This window comes from Danio rerio, chromosome 1 (genome assembly GCF_052040795.2).
Source record: "Danio rerio strain M-AB ecotype USA chromosome 1, GRCz13ab, whole genome shotgun sequence".
In the NCBI taxonomy this organism is placed as follows: domain Eukaryota; kingdom Metazoa; phylum Chordata; class Actinopteri; order Cypriniformes; family Danionidae; genus Danio; species Danio rerio.
The window spans coordinates 38,785,001-38,805,975 of record NC_141021.1 but is presented as its reverse complement, the minus strand read 5'-3'; the positions used below and the strand labels follow the sequence as shown (position 1 = coordinate 38,805,975).

The 20,975-nt window shown below is 33.9% G+C and overlaps 1 protein-coding gene across 5 annotated transcripts in view; it reads left to right on the top strand.

Moving 5' to 3' along the window:
- LOC147846934 (uncharacterized) overlaps nucleotides 1–20,975 on the top strand; it is a 138,010-nt gene that overhangs the window by 42,759 nt on the left and 74,276 nt on the right. For 2 of the 5 annotated variants that reach the window (XR_015476721.1, XM_087237373.1), the window contains 5 exons: nucleotides 14,941–15,099; nucleotides 15,212–15,320; nucleotides 15,554–15,592; nucleotides 16,631–16,783; nucleotides 20,245–20,354. Coding sequence is in view for 3 of the 5 variants with exons in the window: in XM_087237373.1 (XP_087093499.1) it covers nucleotides 14,941–15,056 (116 nt within the window). In the remaining 2 variants the exon portion in view is untranslated. Of the gene's footprint in view, nucleotides 1–14,940; nucleotides 15,321–15,553; nucleotides 15,593–16,630; nucleotides 16,784–20,244; nucleotides 20,355–20,975 lie in introns of all 5 variants that reach the window. The other 3 variants (XR_015476718.1, XM_087237368.1, XM_087237372.1) reach the window with 2 other exon arrangements.

Sequence of the window (20,975 nt, the reverse complement as noted above, 5' to 3'; positions counted from 1 at the left end):
TTTTTTATATCTATATTAGTTTAAACAGAACATTGCTCTTTTTATAATCTAAAGCATCTTTGAGTCAGTTATACGATTCCCTAAAATTTTCCCCCACTCAATATTTGTGATGAATCTCATCTTTGTAGCAAAGGTTTCTTAGTCATTGAAACATCACAGATCAGTGTGTATTCTGACAGTTTCCCTCCCATCCTACTTCTCAGAAAATGAAACATTTATTAACATGTCAGTTTGGTGAGCAGATCTACACAAAATTGCTCTGAGCTTGTTTCATTGTACGTTGCTCATTGTAGTAGACTTGCATAAGATAAACTCCTCAGAACTTCACCTGTGTGGTTTATTAAGTGGCCGGCAGGGTCAAGTCCAATAAATGTGAGGCCATATTAATGATGTCACGTCAAAACGTAATCAGAAGTCAAAATTCCCTTTACAATAAAATCCTTCAGTATATTTCAGAACTTTCTAGTCTAAAAACAGCTTATATTGAAGTCATTCTCACAAAATGACAGTTTCAGGATTGAGAGACGTTTTATTACATAATAGTGTGTCAAAACTCTGACTACAGAAGAAGATAAATGCTCACTTCTACATTCCTATCTGTTTAGCCCAGCCCACCAATTTGCACAGTATAGACCAACTAAGAGAATAAGAGAAGCAAATGCAGATTTATGCAAAATAAACTATAAAGAAGTTCGGAAACAACCAGAAGTTTTGTGTTGACAAGTTGTATTATTTCCCTCCTTCTGACTAACTTTGTTGTTAAAACAATTTGCAAACTGTCAGCAAGAACTTGGTCTTTATTTCAATCAGTTTTACTGCGGAATTGTTTACAATCAAGACACAATTTGACACATTTCTAAAAGATTGAAAGTAAAATGCAATATAGTACTGACTATTCTAAATCTGACAAAAAATGTTTTTATTACATGCTCACTATTGCTTTGCCTGTTACAGATCATTTTTAATGTATTGGGTGATTCATTTATATGAAAATGGATGATTATTAAAAGGAGGTGTGACCTCAAACCCCATCCCTAAACCCGACCATTATTGGAGATTGAGCAAATTGTACTAAAATGTATGAATAATTTTCCTGAAGGCACAGGATGTCAACATGATGTCATATTGGCATTGTACCCCAATGTACCTCAACGCCATGGTGAAAGTTGGATTTTGTTTGGAAATGATAATCGGGTTGACGTCAGAACACATTGTCAGGCCGATGTCCAATTTCCAACCTAAAATCAACCTAAAATCAATCAAATTTCAATGTCTATTCATGTTACACCTTGACGATGTGTGGACCACTATGACATCTATCATGATGTTGGATAAAGGTCACTTTCCAACACAACCTAAAATCAACCAAATATCAACGTCATTATTGAACGTCAAAATAATGTTGTCCTTAGACATTGGCTAAACATTGAATTTTGATCACCTGACATCATGATCTAAATCTAACCTATTATTAATGTCTTATGATGTTGTGTGCCTGCTGGAATTGTACAGATACAAACAAGTTGGCCACAAAATCAAAAAGTTATCAGTTGCTGTGAGACACAGCTGTCTGCACAAAATATTCAAAACTACCAATCAATCAAACCAGTGGGCATTTAATTATGAGTCAACAATTCACCACACTTGTAGTTCTATTACTTAAAATATCCTATTCTAAATTATGAACTTTTAAAATGTAAAACTTTGAGAACAAAATAATCCTATCTCACAGAACACTAAAAAATAAGCAAAATAGCAGTTCATGACTCCTTTAATCGTCTCTTTATTGTGAATGTAGTGCTTCACATTCATAAAATAGCCATATAATAGTCATTAATTTGGGAATATTTGAGTTTTCTTCTTGTCCCTTTAACGGGTTTATGCATTAATTCTGATAGCATGCAGGTTTAAGTTGAGCTTCATAATTTGTTAATTCATTTAGCCGATCTCTGGGTTTCGCAGAAGCACTTTTGCTCTAGCTTATAGATCTTTGAATCTGATTGCACTGTTAGCATCTCATTGAAAAATGACCAAAGAGTTTCAATCACTATCCTATTTAAAGCTTGACTCTTTTGTAGTTACATTGTGTACGAAGACTAAGGGAAAATAAAAAGTTGCTCTTTTTTTAGGCGTCTGTGGCTGCATGGCATGATACCAAGGCTGCAGAGGGTGCAATGATATTATGCAGCGCCTGAAATTGACTAACTTTTATCAATACCACCTTGTTGCAAAGGAAGCATAATTGCAACCATGAAGTTATTTTTGAGAGACGATTTAGAACATATTCACTTAGGTGCAGTCTGCAGATCCTGAACATGTATCTATTTGAACTGGAGATTTTCAGGCTGTATGTAATAATTCCAACCATACCGGCCTAGAAAATAACAACTTTTTTTTTGAACAAGATGCTAATGGTCTAATCTGATTTAATGATTTATGCTAAGCTAAACTAAAAGTGTTCCTGCCAGACCCGGAAATCTACTGAAATCTACGGAAATCTACTGAAAGGTTTAAAAATTCAGCTCAACTCACAGGAGTTGTAAAATGAGCCTATTTTAAAAAAATAGTGGAGTGTTTCTTTAAAACAGCCTATTACTTTTAAATTTTATCATAGATATATAGATTGATATATAAACCTTACATTAAAAATAGAAATCAGATAACAGTACAAAATAAACCCTTTAAATGTAAATTATTTACCATAACTCTTTATCTCAGACGCAGTGCTTCACTTTCATAAAAAATAAATAAAAATTCATATAATCGTCACTAATTTGAGAATTTTCTTCAAGCTAATTTCCTGCGTCAATGATGAGTTCATGCATTGATTCTGATGACATGCAAGTTTGTTAAGCTGAGTTTTACATTTTTTGAATCCATTTAGCCGATCTCCGGGTTGACAGAAGCGCTCATATCTTAGCTTACCATATAGATTATTGAATCTATTTAGACCATTAGCCTCTCATTCAAAAATGACCAAAGAGTTTAGATCCTTTTCCTATTTAAAGTTTGCCTAGCATTATGTACTTTTCTAGGCCTCTATGGCTGAATGTTATGGTGCCAAGGCTGCAGAAAGTGCAATGATATTATGCAGCGCCTGAAATCGACTAACTTTCATTAATACCACCTGGTTGCACAGGAAGCATAATTGCAATCATGAAGACATTTGTGGGAGAAGATTCAGAACATGTTTAGTTAGATGCAGATCCTGAACTGTATGTATTTGAACTGGAATTAAACATGGGTTAGTTGATTGTCAGGCTCTATGTAATAATCCTAGCCATATTAGCCTAGAAAACTTTTCAGTTTCTCTTTGGTCATTTTTGAGCAAGATGCTAATGGTCTAATCTGATTCAATGATTTATGCTAAGCTAAGATAAAAGAGTTCCTGCCAGTAATACTACTGAATGGTTTGAAAATTGTGACAAAACTCAAGAGGAGCCTATTTTTAAAGAAGTACACTCTCAGAAATAAATACACGCAAGCTGTTCCTGGGGTGGTACCTTTTCCAGATGTACAAATTTATACCTTAAAGGTCCATTTTAAATTCCTCAAGGAAGGGTACATATTAGTACCTAACAAGTACAAAAGTGTTCCTTTTAGATTTAATAATAATCTAATGTATACTTTTAAGGTACCAATATTGACAATTTAAGTACAAATGTCTATCTTAAAAAGGTACCACCCCAGTGACAGCTCACATATCTTTATTTCTGAGAGTGTTTCTTTAAAACAGCCGATTACTTCTATTTTATTATAAATAAATTTATTATAAATAATAAATATCTCGATATGTAAACCTGCATGGTGGCGCAGTGGGTAACACGAACGCCTTACATTAAGAAAGTCGCTGGTTTGAGCCCCGGCTGGGTCAGTTGGCGTTTCTGTTTGCATGTTCTCCCTGTGTTGGCGTGGGTTTCCTCCGGGTGCTCCGGTTTTCCCCACAGACCAAAGACGTGCTATAGGTGAATTGAATATGCTAAATTGGCCATGTATGTGTATGGATACAAGAGTGTAAGGGTGTTTCCCAGTGTTGGGTTGCGGCTGGAAGGGCATCCTCCCCGTAGAACATATGCTGGATAAGTTAGCGGTTCATTCCGCTGTGGTGACACCTCATTAATAAAGGACTAAGAAAATGAGAAGTAAATGAATGAATGATATATAAACCTTACATTAAAAATAAACATCAGAGAACAGTACAAAATAAACCATTTAATAGTAAATGATTTACCATAATGCTTTATCTCAGACGCAGTGCTACACTTTTATTAAAATAATCTTATAATAGTCACTAATTTGATAATTTTCTTTGAGTTCTTTTCTTGCGTCAGTGATGAGTTCATGCATTGATTCCTGACGACATGTGAGTTTGTTCACTGCTCCGAATGTCCAAACAGAAATGATGCTAATTAGGTCCAATCAGTACAACGCACGGACTCTTATTAAACGTGACACTTTACCTGCTGACTTTGTGTGAGTAACTTTCTAATGTATGCACTGTACCCTTGCTATTGACAAAAATGCCTGGGCCTGATCAAAGCGCAGTATTCAGTGGGTTTGTCAGGGCCATGAAGACAGGGTCTGTAACACTAATGATCTTCAAACGCTTCCCCATTGCACCAGGAGCCGCATGACTTCCAGGCAAGTCCCCCCCCCTCCACCCCCAGGAGAAGCTGTAATTGTGCTTGGCTTGTGGGGTGACAGGTGTCAGAGGCCCCTCCACATCCAGCTCATCCCACTGAACAGAGGGCCCAGTCTACGGCAGGCCTCCTTAAGCTCATTATTAGCATGATAATGTAGCAACATGATGTTGTTCGAACATGCTGATGACAGTCTGCACAAGTCTGGTGCTAATGTGCTGTTTTGGTTTAATACAGATTCATATTCAAAAAAAGTGTAGTCAATTTTTTATACAACAAAAATGGTAATTTTTTAATGTTATGGTGGATAACCGATACATCAATATTCCATACTGTTTTTGTTATTTTATTTTTGTAAATTTTAATAGAATAAATGAATCTAAATTATTAAAGAAAAACAATTGCTAAAAATTGTGTAGACACAAAAAAGTCACAAAATTAAAATATGTAAATTATACAAATGACTTTATTATCAATATTATTTTAATAAATTGATAAATGGATACTATATTACGCCTAAAAGGCATTATTTAAAAAGTACTATACTGTTATGTTAGACTTTTATCATTAATATGCAATATTTAATATTGCTAATATATATAATAAAACATACTTGACAATAATATATTTTTTTGTGTTGTTCTTTTTCCTTTTAATACTGCTTTGGTGTTCTAATGTTTTAATTTTACTTTTAGTTGTGCACTAACTAATAATAATAAAAATAATTATTATTATTATTTACACACACACACACACACACACACACACACACACACACACACGCGCGCGCGCGTGCGTGCGCGCGCTACAGTATTGTTCAGTATGTCATAAAACACTTTGCTTCCTAATACACATAAAAATAAATGAAATAATAAATGTCATGGATTTAAAAATGTATACTGATAAAATGTCTAAAAGTAACATAAAAGTAGTGTTAAAATATTAAACAAAACATGCATAATTTAATTATCATGAAACATAGTATTTTTTTACATATTAATTCATAGTTCTTCGAATTTTATATTATTATTATTATTATTATTATTATTATTATTATTATTATTGTTAAGCTTAATATAAACTATTATTAAAAATCTTAATTTATAGTAGTATTTATACTACTACTACAAAAAATATATATGTTAATAAATTATAGTTTTTTTCCAGTATGTCATAAAGCCTTTGCTTCCAAATACAAATAAAATAAATGAAATAATAAATGTAATGGATTTAAAAATGTATATTGATAAAATGTCTAAAATTAACATAAAAGTAGTTAAAAAGTTGAACCAAAATATGATATTATTATTAATTTAAAATATAAACATATGAATTTGTATTAATAGTTATACTACTACTACCATTACTACCAAAACTAATAATAACAATAAAAAATAAAATAAATAACAATAATAATAACAGTATTGTCCAGTATGTCATAAAGCCCTTTGCTTCCTAATGCATTTAATATAGATGAAATAGTAAATGTCAACGATTTAAAACTCTATATTAATAAATTATCTAAAATTAACTAAAAGTAGTCATTAAAAATATTAAACAAAATATTCTTTAATATTGTTGTTGTTTATAAACAGTAAGTTTTTACATATTCATAGATCTTAGAATTGTTTTATTATTCTTATTATTATTGTTATTATCATTATTCTTATTCTTATAATAATATTATTATTATTAGTAGTAGTATTATTAGTATTATTATTATTATATTGCTATTCTTATAATTACTGTCATTATTGCATACAGTATTTGATAAGAGACATTCTACCAGAAATGTACATTTTCACTTTCATATGTGACAGGGCCTTATATCTTTATATCTTTATATCTTATATCTTATATCTATTAAGCTGAAATATAAGCTGTTATAAAAATCTAAATTTATAGTAATAGTTAAACTACTACAACCAATAATAATAATAATAATAATAATAATAATAATAATAATAATAATAATAATAATAATAATAATCATTTTCTAAGAAGTGTGCAGTAATTAAATCTATCAAATTAACAAGGCACAGTTGACGTGCTGGAAAGACCAGCACTGTCTGCTGCACATCTTCAAAGCCTCACCACAGCTGCTCTGAATCTCATGGGCTGCATTCAGAGTAGTGCTGAACAGGAGATTAACGATAACGAGCATCTGATCACTAACATCACTTTAAACCTGGAGATGGTGCCCTCACCCTCGCTTCAGATGGAAATAAAGACAGACAGAGAGAGAGAGAGAGAGAGAGAGAGAGTGTGAGAGTAACCTTTCCTGGCCAAGGGTTCACATGGACAGCGTGTGTACAGTGAGGAGAGAAATTTGTCTTACATATCGAGGCTGTCATCAGCTACACAATCCGTGGAGGCCTGCCATCACTACCACATACTGAATAAACATGAATATATCATGAGCTGCTGCTTATGTAACATTTAGGGGTCACAGTGTGTCTGTCTTGATAAAGAGACAGACTAAGAAACAACACAGGTGGATTGACACAGGATTCTCACAACAAATGCTTTAATAGTTATTTTTAAAATAGTTTTTTTAAGGATTATACATCGAAATCAGGTTTGAGGGAGGAACTGAGGTCGCATACAAACAAATAAAATGAGATAAAAACTTTGAAAAGTGGTTATATTTGTTTGTTTTTTAAGTTGTTATTGTATGTTTTATAAAGTGCTATTTGGTTTGTTGTTTGGTTCAATCTGTTATACTTGCACATTTAAAATGGATTTCTGACAATTAATTTGTTGGTAAAAAATAATTTATATACTATTTTCCTAAGTGAAGTGTATTAAGAAGGGGGATTTATTTATTTATTTATTTATTTATGTATGTATTTATTTATTTATTTATTTATTTATTTATTTATTTATTTATTTATTTATTTGCTTATTTGTTTGTTTATTGTTTTTGTTTGATTTTTTTATTTATTTATTTGTTAGATGTACTGAGTGTGAATATATTTTCAGATTTATAATAATATATATTTTTTTGTAAATTTGTGTTCATTTTAGTGTTTCTGTGCATTTTCTTTTACTTTTTTTTATACTTTTCGGTATCTTTCACATTTTAAGACAGTGTTTATTTGCATTCAGGCGATTCTTTTTCTGATAAATCAGGGACTATGGATTCATTCACTCAACATAATTAATTAAAACTTACATTCCACAGAAAAAAAAAGAAAGTTTGAAAACATTCGAAATAGCATAACAGGAGAGCAAACACATGTCGAAATTTAAGTTTTTGGGTGTACTCTGTCATTAAAGTGCATCTCATGCAAAATATTGCTCTTTTGCATATAATATTTAATAATTCACCTTTTTTCACCATATAAACATTATAAATCATCTTCAGTTCTACTTCACGCAACCTAAACCTAAAAAAAAAAAAAAAAATCAACGAGGCTTCCAAGTGTACCTGCGCCTGCGCGTATTAATGAACCTGTGCAAAAGGTTCCGTCAAGTCCCAGATCTGGTCGTCTCCCAATCTGGCAACAGAATTGACGAGATGAGATAATTAGCGGCTTTCCCTCTCCACGACTTTTTTTCTTCCTGTCGGGGCTCCTCGAGTCTATTTGGCATTGCGCGTCTCTATAACGGGCTTGTTTAAGTCTGTTCTGCGCGCCCCTTCGCCAAGCCCCAGCGGAGGGCAGCTCGCGAGACCCCCGTCGCGCTTTGAGGACCACTTTGGAGCTTTAATCCACTCCAAATGTGCTGATAATTCTCGTTGCCAGGCCACTCTTCTCTCTCGCCTGGTGTCACAAGAGCGGTCTCACGAGATCCGATCAGCCAATGATAACAAAGTAGCCAGATGTCTGGAGCTGGCAGAGTCCCAGAAGCCAGGCAGCGGCACGCGGCAGCATCCGCCACGGGCCTGAGATCAAAGCTACCTGAGATTACTTATGGGCACAAAATATGTGGTGCTTATTCTACAGTTCCCATTAATAACAATCTGGGCGAATTTGTATTTCTAATTAACTCTTTCTTGTGGGTGCAGAAGTGCTGTAGGTTTATCAGGGCCTCCTTTTTTTCCACAATGTGAGCAAAAAGCAGGAAGACCCAGAAGTAACAAGATGAACTTTCTGTAGAAGCAATAACATTAGCCGTTGGTGTATTTTTTCCCACTCTATTTTAAACAACAAACAAACTTTGGTTGCTATTGACAGTTTTTCATTTTATTTGCTGTGCTGATGTATTCAGCTTAAAATATTAATGTCGTTAGCTACATGGACATTTAGGCTTTAGTTTCTATGTTATTACAAAGGAAAATACAAGGGAAAGAAATCAAAGTAGCTGCAGACAAAAAATAAATAAAATTAAAAAATTAACAAAAATGCTCCAATTCAAGATAAAGGCACAAAACAATTGCCCGAACACAAATAAATAAAACTTATGACAGCTGTCATGATCAAAGTAAATGTTAAAATGACTGAAAAGTGTACTGGATAGTCTCCAAACTAATTTAAATCCATAACTGTTAATGTCCTGGCAAATAAGCATTTATCTGTTAAATTTACTGACACATCTTTTAACTTTATTCATAATTCATAGGGATGCATCTAAATAAAAATATAATAAAATACACACAAATCCTTTACATTAATGTAGTTTATTAGATTTTGTACTTTTATTAGAGCCCATGTTTTTTCTTCATCTTTTGCATAAATAAAAAAATGCACGTCAATTATAAAAGTGTAAATGTGTTTGAAATTGATACTTATATATTGATTTGTGTTGATGTACATCAAGCTGCAATTTATGTTAAAATCTGTGATTCATTTATTTATTGATAACCCTTTGACTGCCGCTCTACCAAATGGTTGAGCATGTTTTTACTGTTTTAAATAATGGTTTACACTGTACAGCATTGTTGGTTTACAAAAAATCAAACAAGCGTAATCCTGTTGCACTACTACACTTGATTTTGATTTTATTGTAAAAAAAAAAAAAAAAAAAAAAAAAAAAAAAAACATGCTAAATGAGAACCTAAAATAATTTATGGCATACTTAAAAAAAATAAAGATGATTTAGTATTCAATTTTTTTTTTTTTATTATTTTAAAAATAAATTGGTTTTAACCTTTATATTCATATTCGAGTACTTTTGCTGACATATCAACCATTTGGTAGAGGTTGATATTTTAGAAATTGTCATCAAATTTTAGGGATGTATTGAAAAAAATGCATTAAGTGTGTTAACTAGCAAAAAAAGGAGTTGAGAAATGCAATCCAAACATTTTCTTTTCTTGGTGGGGTAGTTAAAGGGATAAAAAAGAATTTGTACACTTAAAAAAATCCTGGTTGCCCTAAATTTTTTAGCTGAATCAACTTAACCTTATGTTTCTATTGAACTTATGTTAAACTGACTTAAAACAGCTTGTATAACTTAGAAAATTATGTTACAACATGATTAACTTAGTTTAATAAGTTACAATGACCTAAAACATGCTGTCAGGACTAATTGATCATATAATGTTTTACAGTGTAAAACACTTGTACTTATTAATATTTGTTGATTTGCTTTGTATGAATCAAATTATATTCCAATTCAACAAACCAGACATTATTTTAACTAAATTTCAAATGGTGTATAATAAAAAGATAAAATATAAATTTAAGTTATTTGTGCAATTGAAAACTGTTTAAAAGTTGATTGTAAGGCAAGTTTATTTATATAGCACGTTTCATTCACAGTGGTAATTCAAAGTAAGTTACATAAATAGGAATAAAAGAGAGAAGCATGAGAAAATAAAATCAAATAATTAAAGTGGTTAAAAACAGATTGAAATATGTTAAAACAGGTTATAAAAGAATGAAAAAGAAAAGAAAGACATAATCGTGTGATCTTTCAAACGTAGCACATCGCTCATTCAGTAAAGGCACAGCTAAACAGATGTGTTTTCAGCGTTGATTTGAACGTGCCTAATGTTGGAGCACATCTGATCATTTCTGCAAGCTGATTCCAGCAGCGAGGGGTGTAGTAGCTGAATGCGGATTTACCCTGCTTTGACTAAACTTTCATTTACTTGATCCTAAAGATCTAAGTGATCTGTTAGGTTTGTATTCAGTGAGCATATCTGTAACGTATGACATGACCTGTAATGAGGTCCTCGGCCATTTAGTGATTTATAGATAATAATTCTTTAAAATCTATTCTGAATGTTACTGGGAGCCAGTGAAAAGACCCGAGGACGGGTGTGATGTGCTCTGATTTTCTAGTTTTGGTCAGAATCCTGGCCGTAGCGTTCTGGATGAGCTGCAACTGTCTGACTGTCTCTTTGAGAAGACCAGTGAGGAGGCCTTTACAGTAATACGCTCTAATCAGTAATCCACAGTAATCTAATATATCATATAATCCAACTTTTAGTCCAAAAACTTTAATCCAACTTTTTAAAGGTTTGTATAAAATGACCCCTGCTCTCTCCTGTACGCTCTATGCAAATAAACCCACTTCTCTTGCGCTGCTGTGCGTGCATCTAATGCGGAATCCTCAGTTCTCCAGTTGCATCGGAATTATTTTGAAGTCAAAAAATGTGTTTTTTCTTCAATTGCCAGTGTTTCTTTCAACCAGCTCTGAGAAGTTGTTGTTTTCTCCTTCAGGCCCTGGACTACTTTTATTGAGTTCCTCCACTTATTCCATCTCATGTGCACTATTCGGTTTGTAAATATTTAGAATAGAGCGCTGCCTTAAAGGAAGAGAAAACAAGAGCGGCTCCGCATCATGCTTTGGGAAGGCAATTGTTGCTTCCTTTCTCTCTCTCACAGAAGTACGCGGCCTATTTCATCTCCAAGAAACTCATGCATATTTCTGTGTTTCTGTGTCTGCTTTCAAGTCCATTGTTTAATGTACAGATGGTATGCATTTGGAGGTGAGCTACCACATGCACTCAGTCATTTATTAATTATTAAGCCTCGAAAGTATTGCTTCATGTCCGTGGCTGATGGGAGGGAGTCCCTCCTCCCTCCTAGTTATGAATAAGAAAAAGAATAACTAAGTGGCTGTGTTGATGTGCGAATCATGCAGGTTCCTATCTAGATGAGCAAGGCATCACTTGACATGCTGTCTTTGCTCAGTGAGGATGTAGTGAGGGTTGGCTCTCGTGATTAGATCTAGTTAGCAGGCTTTAAATATTAACACCGTTCATTTCTATAGGTGAGATCAAAACCGATGGAGATCTCGGATGGCAAACAGATTGATGAATTGATTGATTGGACATGAAATGCATATCAAGGAGTGCATTAAGCCTTGAACCCAACAGTCGTCTTCCATCTGAAGACATAAACCCCTGGTGATTGATAGCAAACATGAGCAGGAATTCTGGGAACATTTACTCGGAATCTGTTGTTGCTTATTAGGACCAATTCCTATTGTGTGTACATTATGTGACATGCTTACTACGAATGTTAAATTGAGTTTTTACTCTTTTGAATTTGTGCAGAAGGTAATAAAAATTCAAATAAAACATCTACAGTGTTTCTACAAATGTTTATTTTGCTAGCGCACGTTGTTATTCTTTCGGCTAACAATTAGTCTATGCAAGTTAATCCACTGTGGGAAGAAGTTGGTTTTGTAATCTTCAGCCAAAGTGTGACCATTTGCTTGGTGGTCTTATTCTGTTAACACCAGTTTGACTGCATTATCCACAATATTTTTAACCATGCTCCTCTTACCGTTAGTTTGCTACTAGGGAATGATTCACAAAAAGAACGCCCTCTTAGCTTTAGTTGGAAATGCATCAACATACTGAAATAACGTCTCAGCTACTTCTGGAGACTTTAAAGAACGTTCAAAATGTGCTCTAACAAAAATATCTTTACAGTATGTGGGCTGCATGTTGTTGCATTGGGTACAATCGCCTCACAGCAAGAAGGTCGCTGGTTCGAGCCTTGGGTGGGTCAGATTGGGTTTCTGTGTGGTTTGTATGTTCTCCCTGTGTTGGTGTGGGTTTCCTGTGGTGCTCCAGTTTCCTCCACAAGTCCAACATGTGGTATAGGTGAATTGGGTATGTTAAATTGCCCATAGTTTATGTATGCATTTTTCCAAGTGATGGGTTGCAGCTGGAAGGGCATCCACTGCATAAAACATATACTGGATAGGTTGGCAGTTCATTCAGATTAATAAAGGGACTAAGCTGAAAAGAAAATGAATGAATGAATGAATGAATGAATACAGTATTCATTTTTAAAAATGTCCTTATTTGTCAAATTATCCATCAAATTATATTAGTTATATAATTAAATACACAAATAATTTTGATAATTATTGTGCTTGTAATTATAGCCGGTGCATAAATACACTGTCTTTATTTTCGTCTACTCCATGTAGTTCTAAGAACTGAGGTGCATATTTTGATTTTCTCAGACACATCAAAGCATCAAGGTAAATTAAGTGTACAAAGATCACTCTCACACACCCACAAACACAAACACACACACACACACACACACACACACACACACACACACACACACACACACACACACACACACACACACACACTGTAATTTGCTGATATACTCTATATAAAATCCAGAAACTAAGCACAGACCTATCTAAAGGGTTAATGGTGCCAACTGATGATCAACAGTACAAATGACAAGTTTTACCTCTTCCAACGGGGAAAACTAGTGACAATCAAAAATGCATGATTACATGGTGTCATGGTTTTGCAATCTTCTGCAAAAATTTGGTTATTATGGAAGTCAATGGAGAAAAAAACAGCCATCAACAGTAAATTGGGGAGAAAAAAAATGAAAATCTTATGCTGCGCAAAAAATAACAATGCACAAAGGCAATGTTGTTACTAATTTATAATGTTTAAGACTGTGATAAAAGGTTAAAAAAAAAAATCATTCAACAATACTTTTTATATTGAAAATGCATCATTTTGTGTGTTTTTTTTTTTCACCAAATTAGTGACATAATGTATGAATTTAGCAATTGTAAAGTTAAAATCCTGTAACTATTTTAAACAATTTAGTAGTTTAGATCAGGACTGAGGTTGATTAACAGATTTATGATTAAAAAAAAAAATTTATCTCATGCATTTTTACAGCAGTTTAATTCAGTGCATGTTTTCATCCCTAACATGACAAAAGGGTAGTGAATTTGCCCAGAGTGTATTTTTGAGTTTTTCCCAAAATATGTGTCAAAAATGTCAAAACAAACTTTGTCAATAAAAATCATACTGATAGCTGAAACAGAAAAAGTTATGGCCGCATTAAGACTCCAAATCATCCCAGAGTGGATGAAAACATCCCAAACAGTACATAAGGGTTAAATAAGAAATAATATTATTTATTATTGGTGATTCAAATATTGGTGATTCAAATTTTCTTGGTGATTCAAAAGTTGTCATTGTTCATACTGTAATTGAAACAATCCCCTTGTCAAAACAAATACGCAAACAAAACAAAATTACTCAATTCGTCTGATGAACATTATAAATTGAAACATTCATTTTCAACTTAATATTATTTACAACAATATTACCTGCAGTCCACATGCTCTCCAAATGTTCTGTGATGTCTATTTGGCCAACAAATCATGCTTTTGAAGCAAGATTTAGGTTGTTGCAATTAATACACACTCACACACATGTACATCTACAGTATATTTATGCCAACTTCCCATGGATGTAATGATTTTTATACTGTAGACATTTTATTCTATCCTCTACTATAACCCTACTCCTTAACCTAATCCTCAAAGGAAGCAATCTGCAATCTGCATTTTTACATTTTCAAAATTCTGTGTGATTTATGAACCTTTTTCCCTATGGGCAACCAAAAATATCTCCACAAGGTCAAAATCTACTGGTATTGTTATACTTTTTGGGACGTTTTTTCCCCCTACTTTGTCATGAATACAAGGTACACACATACAGCACTGCTTTGTTGACGCACTAAATGTTTTAACATACTTTACTGTGGCTCCTTAGTACCATTCTAGTGTATTGAAAACATCATTTAAACTTTTTAATATATGCTTTTACTCTAATGTCATTTTCTTAACACTTAAAACCAAAAGAATTACTGCCATACGGAAACATTGGAAACACCAGCCGTTCATCACTCTTAAAACAGCTTCCTCTTATGCTGCTTGGACTTGGACTGTTATTAATGTGCGCTGAATAATTTATCAGTATAAAATTACCATGGTCCCTTTTTTCCGCCAAGATTTTTTTGCCAACAATTAAAAGGCATTATACAGATTTCAGCTGTGTAAAAATATATATTTTTGATTTTTTCTATCCCTTTTTCATAGCTTTTTTCTTTTTTCTCTACAGTGTACACACCCCAGAGAGTGGAGTCCCTCTTACTCGATGCGCTCTTTGCCTGCTGGGAAGGGTTGTGGTCTTCCCCTGACCCTAACCATGATGAACAGCTTATGGATAATGGATGAACCACTATGTGTGCTGAACTCCCTCCAAGCAGCCCCATAATGGGTTATTCCCTCTTTAAACATAGCCTGAACCTGAGGGTTTGAAAAGTACAGGGTTTGTCAGTTAGAATCACTTCACATTAACTCATCCCATCTATATGAATCTGTCCTTTTAGCGGAGCATAAAAAAGCATCAGAACAGAAGCCAAAAGTATTTTGAAAGAATCCTACTGCATCCTACTGCAAATTATCACCGTGTGGCTGAAAGAATATAACATGAATGAGGTATTGAATTGGTACTTCAGTACTACTAGAGACTTTAAAGGGCTTTTAAAAGGTGCTCTAATAAAATTGTTTGTGTATAAAAGTACAATATGCATTTTTTTAATTGTCTTTATTTTTCAAAATATCCATCAAATTATATAATTAAATACACAAATAATTTTAATTGTTATTGTTATTGGTAATTATAGCCGGTGCATAAATACACTGTCTTTGTTTTTGTTTATTCTATGTAGCTCTGAGGTGCATATTTTGATTTTCTCAGACACATCAAGGTAAGTGTACAAAGGTCACCCTCACACACTCACAGACACACATACACACACTGTAATTGTCTGTTGTACTCTGTATAAATTCCAGAAACTAAGCTTTTTTTGCACAGGCCTATCTAAAGGGTTAATGGTGCCAACCAACGATCAACAATAAAAATGAAAATTTTTACCTCTTTCCAACAGGGAAAACCAGCAACAATCAAAAATGCATGATTATATGGTGTCATGTTTTTGTAACCAAACAATGTGGCTATAATGGAAGTCAATGGGGCAAAAACAGCCACCAACAGTAAATTAGGGAGAAATAATGAAAATCTTATGCTACACAAAATTACTTCATTAAAGTTTTATTTGAATTGGGATTTTTGAAAATGAATGAATGAATAAATCAATAAGTCAATCAATCAGTTCTGGTTTAAATGGGATAGCACTGACTATACTGATATTGATAACAAAACTCAAGTTATTGTTACTTTGATTTTGGTCAATAGAATAAATTTAAAATTTGTTCTTTGAAAGTAACTCAATTACATAAGTAATTTTATTACTTTACCTAATGCTATTTAAAACCCATGTTTGTGTAAAAACAAAGAAAAAAATGCATGTAATGTAATGACACCATATTCATCCACACCATACACTGTCACCAATTACTGACTCAATTCATTGTTCATTGTAAGCAAGGTAAATAGTGTTCATAATTCTGTAAAAAATTGTAAATTTAATTTTTAATTTCCAGCAGCTGGAGTGCTGGGGGAAAACAAAGTACTGTAAAATAAGGGCTGTTAAATTACAGAAATTTAACATAAAATAATGGACATTAAATGACAAAAAATTCCTTAAATATAAATGTCTTTAATTGAACCTCTGTTATTATTTTACAGTAAATTTCTGTAATTTAACAGCCGTTATTTTACTTTTTTTTTCCGTAAACTGTAAAATTACAGTTATAAAGTATATCTGCAAGTTTATAGTTTATCTGCATAATGTATTTATATTTTGTTACTTCCCTTCTCTGAATTGGACGTCATGGTGGCTCAGTGGTAAGCACTGTCAGCTTACAGCAAGAAGACTGCAGGTTTGAATCCCTGCTGGATCAGCTGGCATTTCTATATGGAGTTTCATGTTCTCCCCGCGTTTGTGGTTTCCTCCGGCTGCTCTGGTTTCCCCTCAGGCCAAAGACATATGGTATAGGTGAGTTGAATAAACTAAATTGGTGTATGAGTGTGTGAATGAGTGAGTATTGGTGTTTCCCAGTACTGGGTTTTGACTGGAAGGGCATCCACATATGTATAAAACATATGCCACAATAGTTGGCGTGTTATTCCGCTTTGGATACCTCTGAAATAGAGACTAAGATGCATGAAAATGAATGAATGAATGATTCTCTGACTTGATTAATCCAGAACTGTTACTTACAGTATTTAAGGCAACTACCTAAAACTTAAAAGCAATCCCTTTACTTTTTTTGTGGAAAAGTAATCTGATTATAGTAACTAGTTACTTTGAAACTAATTACACCCAACACTGAGCAGGGGTCATAAGCTAGGGTTTATTTTTCAGCGAACGTGAATCTCTAACCACCACCCCCCTTCTCTCAGAAAAAAAAATGGATATTCTCCGGCCCCAGTCATATTCCATGCGGACAACTGTCCACATCTCAATGACGAGGCCAACAATTGGCAGTAATTGGCACGTTGCCTCGGATGTCCTCGGAGAGATCTGAGTGTGAGAGCGGACGGGCTGCCCTTTCCACCAATTAGAGCACTGCCCCCAAGAGGGCACTGACTGGTGGGGGCCGATGATCTGGCTTGATCCCGTTGTTTGTGGAGTTGCTGCCTCCTCATCTTCATCCTCTGACATCTCAGAGTTGGAAGACTTCAGTATGAGACCTCTACGCCACCTCCTCTGCTCTTGAGCTGTCAGTGCACACCATCACATCCACTGTCTGCGGTCCTTTAAAACTAAATGGCCTGACAGACTCCCCGCTGCTCTCCCTCCAGCAGCCGCACATGGATGATTCTTCATCGACTGCTGGACTTAAAGCCCACGATGCGCATCGAAATTCAGCACTTCTGATGAATCTTGAATTATGGAGTCTTTATAGTGGGAAGTACAATGGGACTGTTTGTTCTTATGTACTTTGTTTTATATTGCATTATTGTGCATGGTGCTTGTGGGTTTGAAGAGCTTGTTCCTCATTCAAGCACTCACTTCAAGAAGCTTGTGTAAAGAGCCACTTGATTTGACATTCAAGAGCCTCTTGAGAAAGAGGGTGGTTGGTCACAATATGTGTGAATAAGATCACATGTCTTGTGCATATTGCAGCATTGTAAGCATTAGGGAAGAAATCTGCTTTGAAAAGAAAATTATTACTTCGGTTACTTTCTCACTCTTTAAGTTGCATGGGTATATTTGAAAAAAACTGGCAAAAAAAATAGATTGTATGGGTTTTATGCTAAAATAATTAGAATATTATGTGACATTGCCCTTAATATGAAGACTTAAGATGCCGTCGCCTAAATTTTCTTCAAACATTTGCATTTTTATCAAGCTTCTGTGTGTAGATTTAGTACCATTAAGTTTATGGCAAAGAAAACACTCTTTTAAAGGTTTGTAAAAATAAATGAAATAACTCAACATAGACATAGGAGTCTGATAAAAATGCTCATTTTCAATGAAAATTTTAGATGGCACTTAGAGGCTTTTGCATCTGAACTCTTCATACAGTATGCAACCTCCAAATTACAAAGTCACTATATACATATACACTGTCCATCAGATGCAGTCCACAATGATAAATATCATCTGTGCATGCAATCTCAGAAGAGACTGAATCTCAGTCATTGTATTACTGACTGTTTCAACTCATTATTATTTGTTGACAGTGACACTAAAACAGTGGTGCCCAAACTCGGTCCTAGAGGGCCGGTGTCCTGCATATTTTAGTTCCAACCCCAATTGAGCACACCTGAACCAGCTAATCAAGCTCTTTCTAGGTTACTAGACTTTCAGGCCGGTGTGTTGGAAAAAGTTGGAGCTAAACTATGCAGGACACCGACCCTCCGGGACAGAGTTTGGACTCCCCAGCTCTAAAAGAACACATTTTCTTTTATTTCTTATTTAAAAACTGACAGAGGCCCCTCACAAAGACCCCTAGAGGACTGGCTTTATTAACAATGTTTAAAAAGTATTTTACATCTTAAATGGAGTGATTCTACAACCTTTGAAGAGTTGAAGACTACAACCTTCCTAAACATTTGAAGAGTACAGATGCAATAATGAGAAATGAGCATTTTTATCAGGCTCCTGTGTATATGTTCAGTAGTATCATTTTATGGCAAAGAATAAATGTTTTTTCGATCTTTAAAGTGAAATATCTCAATATAAACAAAGGAGGCTGGGAAAAATGCAATTTTTTGATGGAAAATTCAGACAACAAGGTTTTTGCATTTTGAACTTTTCATTTGTTTAATTGTTTTTATTCTTTTTTTTTTTCATTGTGATGGTACCTCATACAGCAATCATTGTGTTTTCATCTGGAAATTAATTTAAATTGAACCAAATCAAAATGTTCTGTGATCATGTATTGGCATTGCATTGTAAGGATGACTAAATCTCTCCATAATATCAGACCCTGAGAACTGTTATGGAATTTCATGAGACCAGAATTGCTATGCAATAAAACATTAAAACTTTGTAGTCTGAGTAGCAGACCTGCAAAAGAGCAAGTTCTTTAATTGCCTCTGTAACCCATCATGTGCATCTGAAATAATCAAATAGCGAATTTTTTTCACTTTTGATGAATGTGATCCATTACGAATTAGAAATACAGTCTAAATTTAATGATCTAGGCCCACACGTGCAGAGAATTACGCAGATTTTTAAAGATTTTTTGCCCATTATTGATTCTGTTTATTTACTGGTGTAAATGTGTGTACATTTATATTTATACTTTTTTTATTAACTTCAGTAATATTATTGACTAATATGTAAATGTTAATGTAATTTATTTACAATACAGTTTGTAAAGTCATTTTTTGTCTCTTTTAGTAGATATATTATGAGAGACTTGGTTTGTTTACCAAATAAAGTGGATCTAATAAAATTTGCATTGTAAACATTAAATACAAGTTAAAAAGGTATTACTTTTTAATTCATATATTAAGGTTTTAGTTATGATACTCCCAAAATCATTCCGCATCAGTCCACAGATTTCCAACAAAATTCTGCGCAGAAATAGCAAAAAATGTCTGCAGATTCCATCTGGCCCTAATGATCACTTAAAATTGGAGTCAGATTCAATTCGGAGCTAAAAAATAAAATAAAATAAAATAAAATAAAATAAAATAAAATAAAATAAAATTAAATAAATAAATAAATAAATAAATAAATAAATAAATAAATAAATAAATAAATAAATAAATAAATAAATAAATTCTAATCAAGAACAGAATTCTTTTAAGAAGCACTAGAAAAGGCTTACACACATTTAATCTTCGACCATGCTGTTAGTTTTGTCATTGAGCTAGTAGATGGATCCTTACAGCATGCAAAGAATGAAATAAACAACCCATTATTAACTAATTACAATGAGTTTTGAGATTTTTGAGTTATAAGATATGAGTTTTATTGCATTTTCTGTTGGTACACAGAGTTTGCTGTTCACGTCAGAAGTACATACAGCATGCACGCCGGAAAGAAAACCTGCTTGTCCTTACAACCAACAACTACTGTGGAAAATAAAGGTTCCACAGGTTGACAGGCAAGTAATAAGACGGCTCTTTCTCCTTTGCAAGGACCCACACAAAGGGGACCCAGCTAATATGCTGTCTGGCCCCGGGGCCTATGGGAGCATGGCTGGATTATTATGTTAATGCGAAGGCCTCCTGCCCTCGCCCTCTTTCCCAGCTGCCTCTGCTGTCGTTAGGAAGTGCTTTGCTCTGACAGAGGAGTAATATGCTTCCTGATTGAAAGGGCAAAAGATCGAGCATTAAAAAGAGAGAAAGAGGTCATGCTGATAAGCATATGATAAAAGCGCCATTGTGTGCCGATACCTCTGAGAGATTCTGTAATTCCTGTAGATTTGGGCTAAGTGAATATGTATTAGGGCGTAAGTTGAGGGGTATGGTTTTAATTACCCATGCCATTGAAATGGCTGGCAGTCTGTGTCTGGTTTGTGTCTGTCCTGAGTTTTAAAGGGATAGTTCAAAAATGAAAATGTACTCACTGTGCATTCACCCTCAAGTGGTTGCACACCATTATGACTTTCTTTTTTTCTATTTAACCAATGCAATCTCACGGCAATTTGTAACTTTTTAATTTAGTCGCTAATTCGTATGAATTTGTACGATCTAATTCATACAATTAAGTACGATTTGCTCAT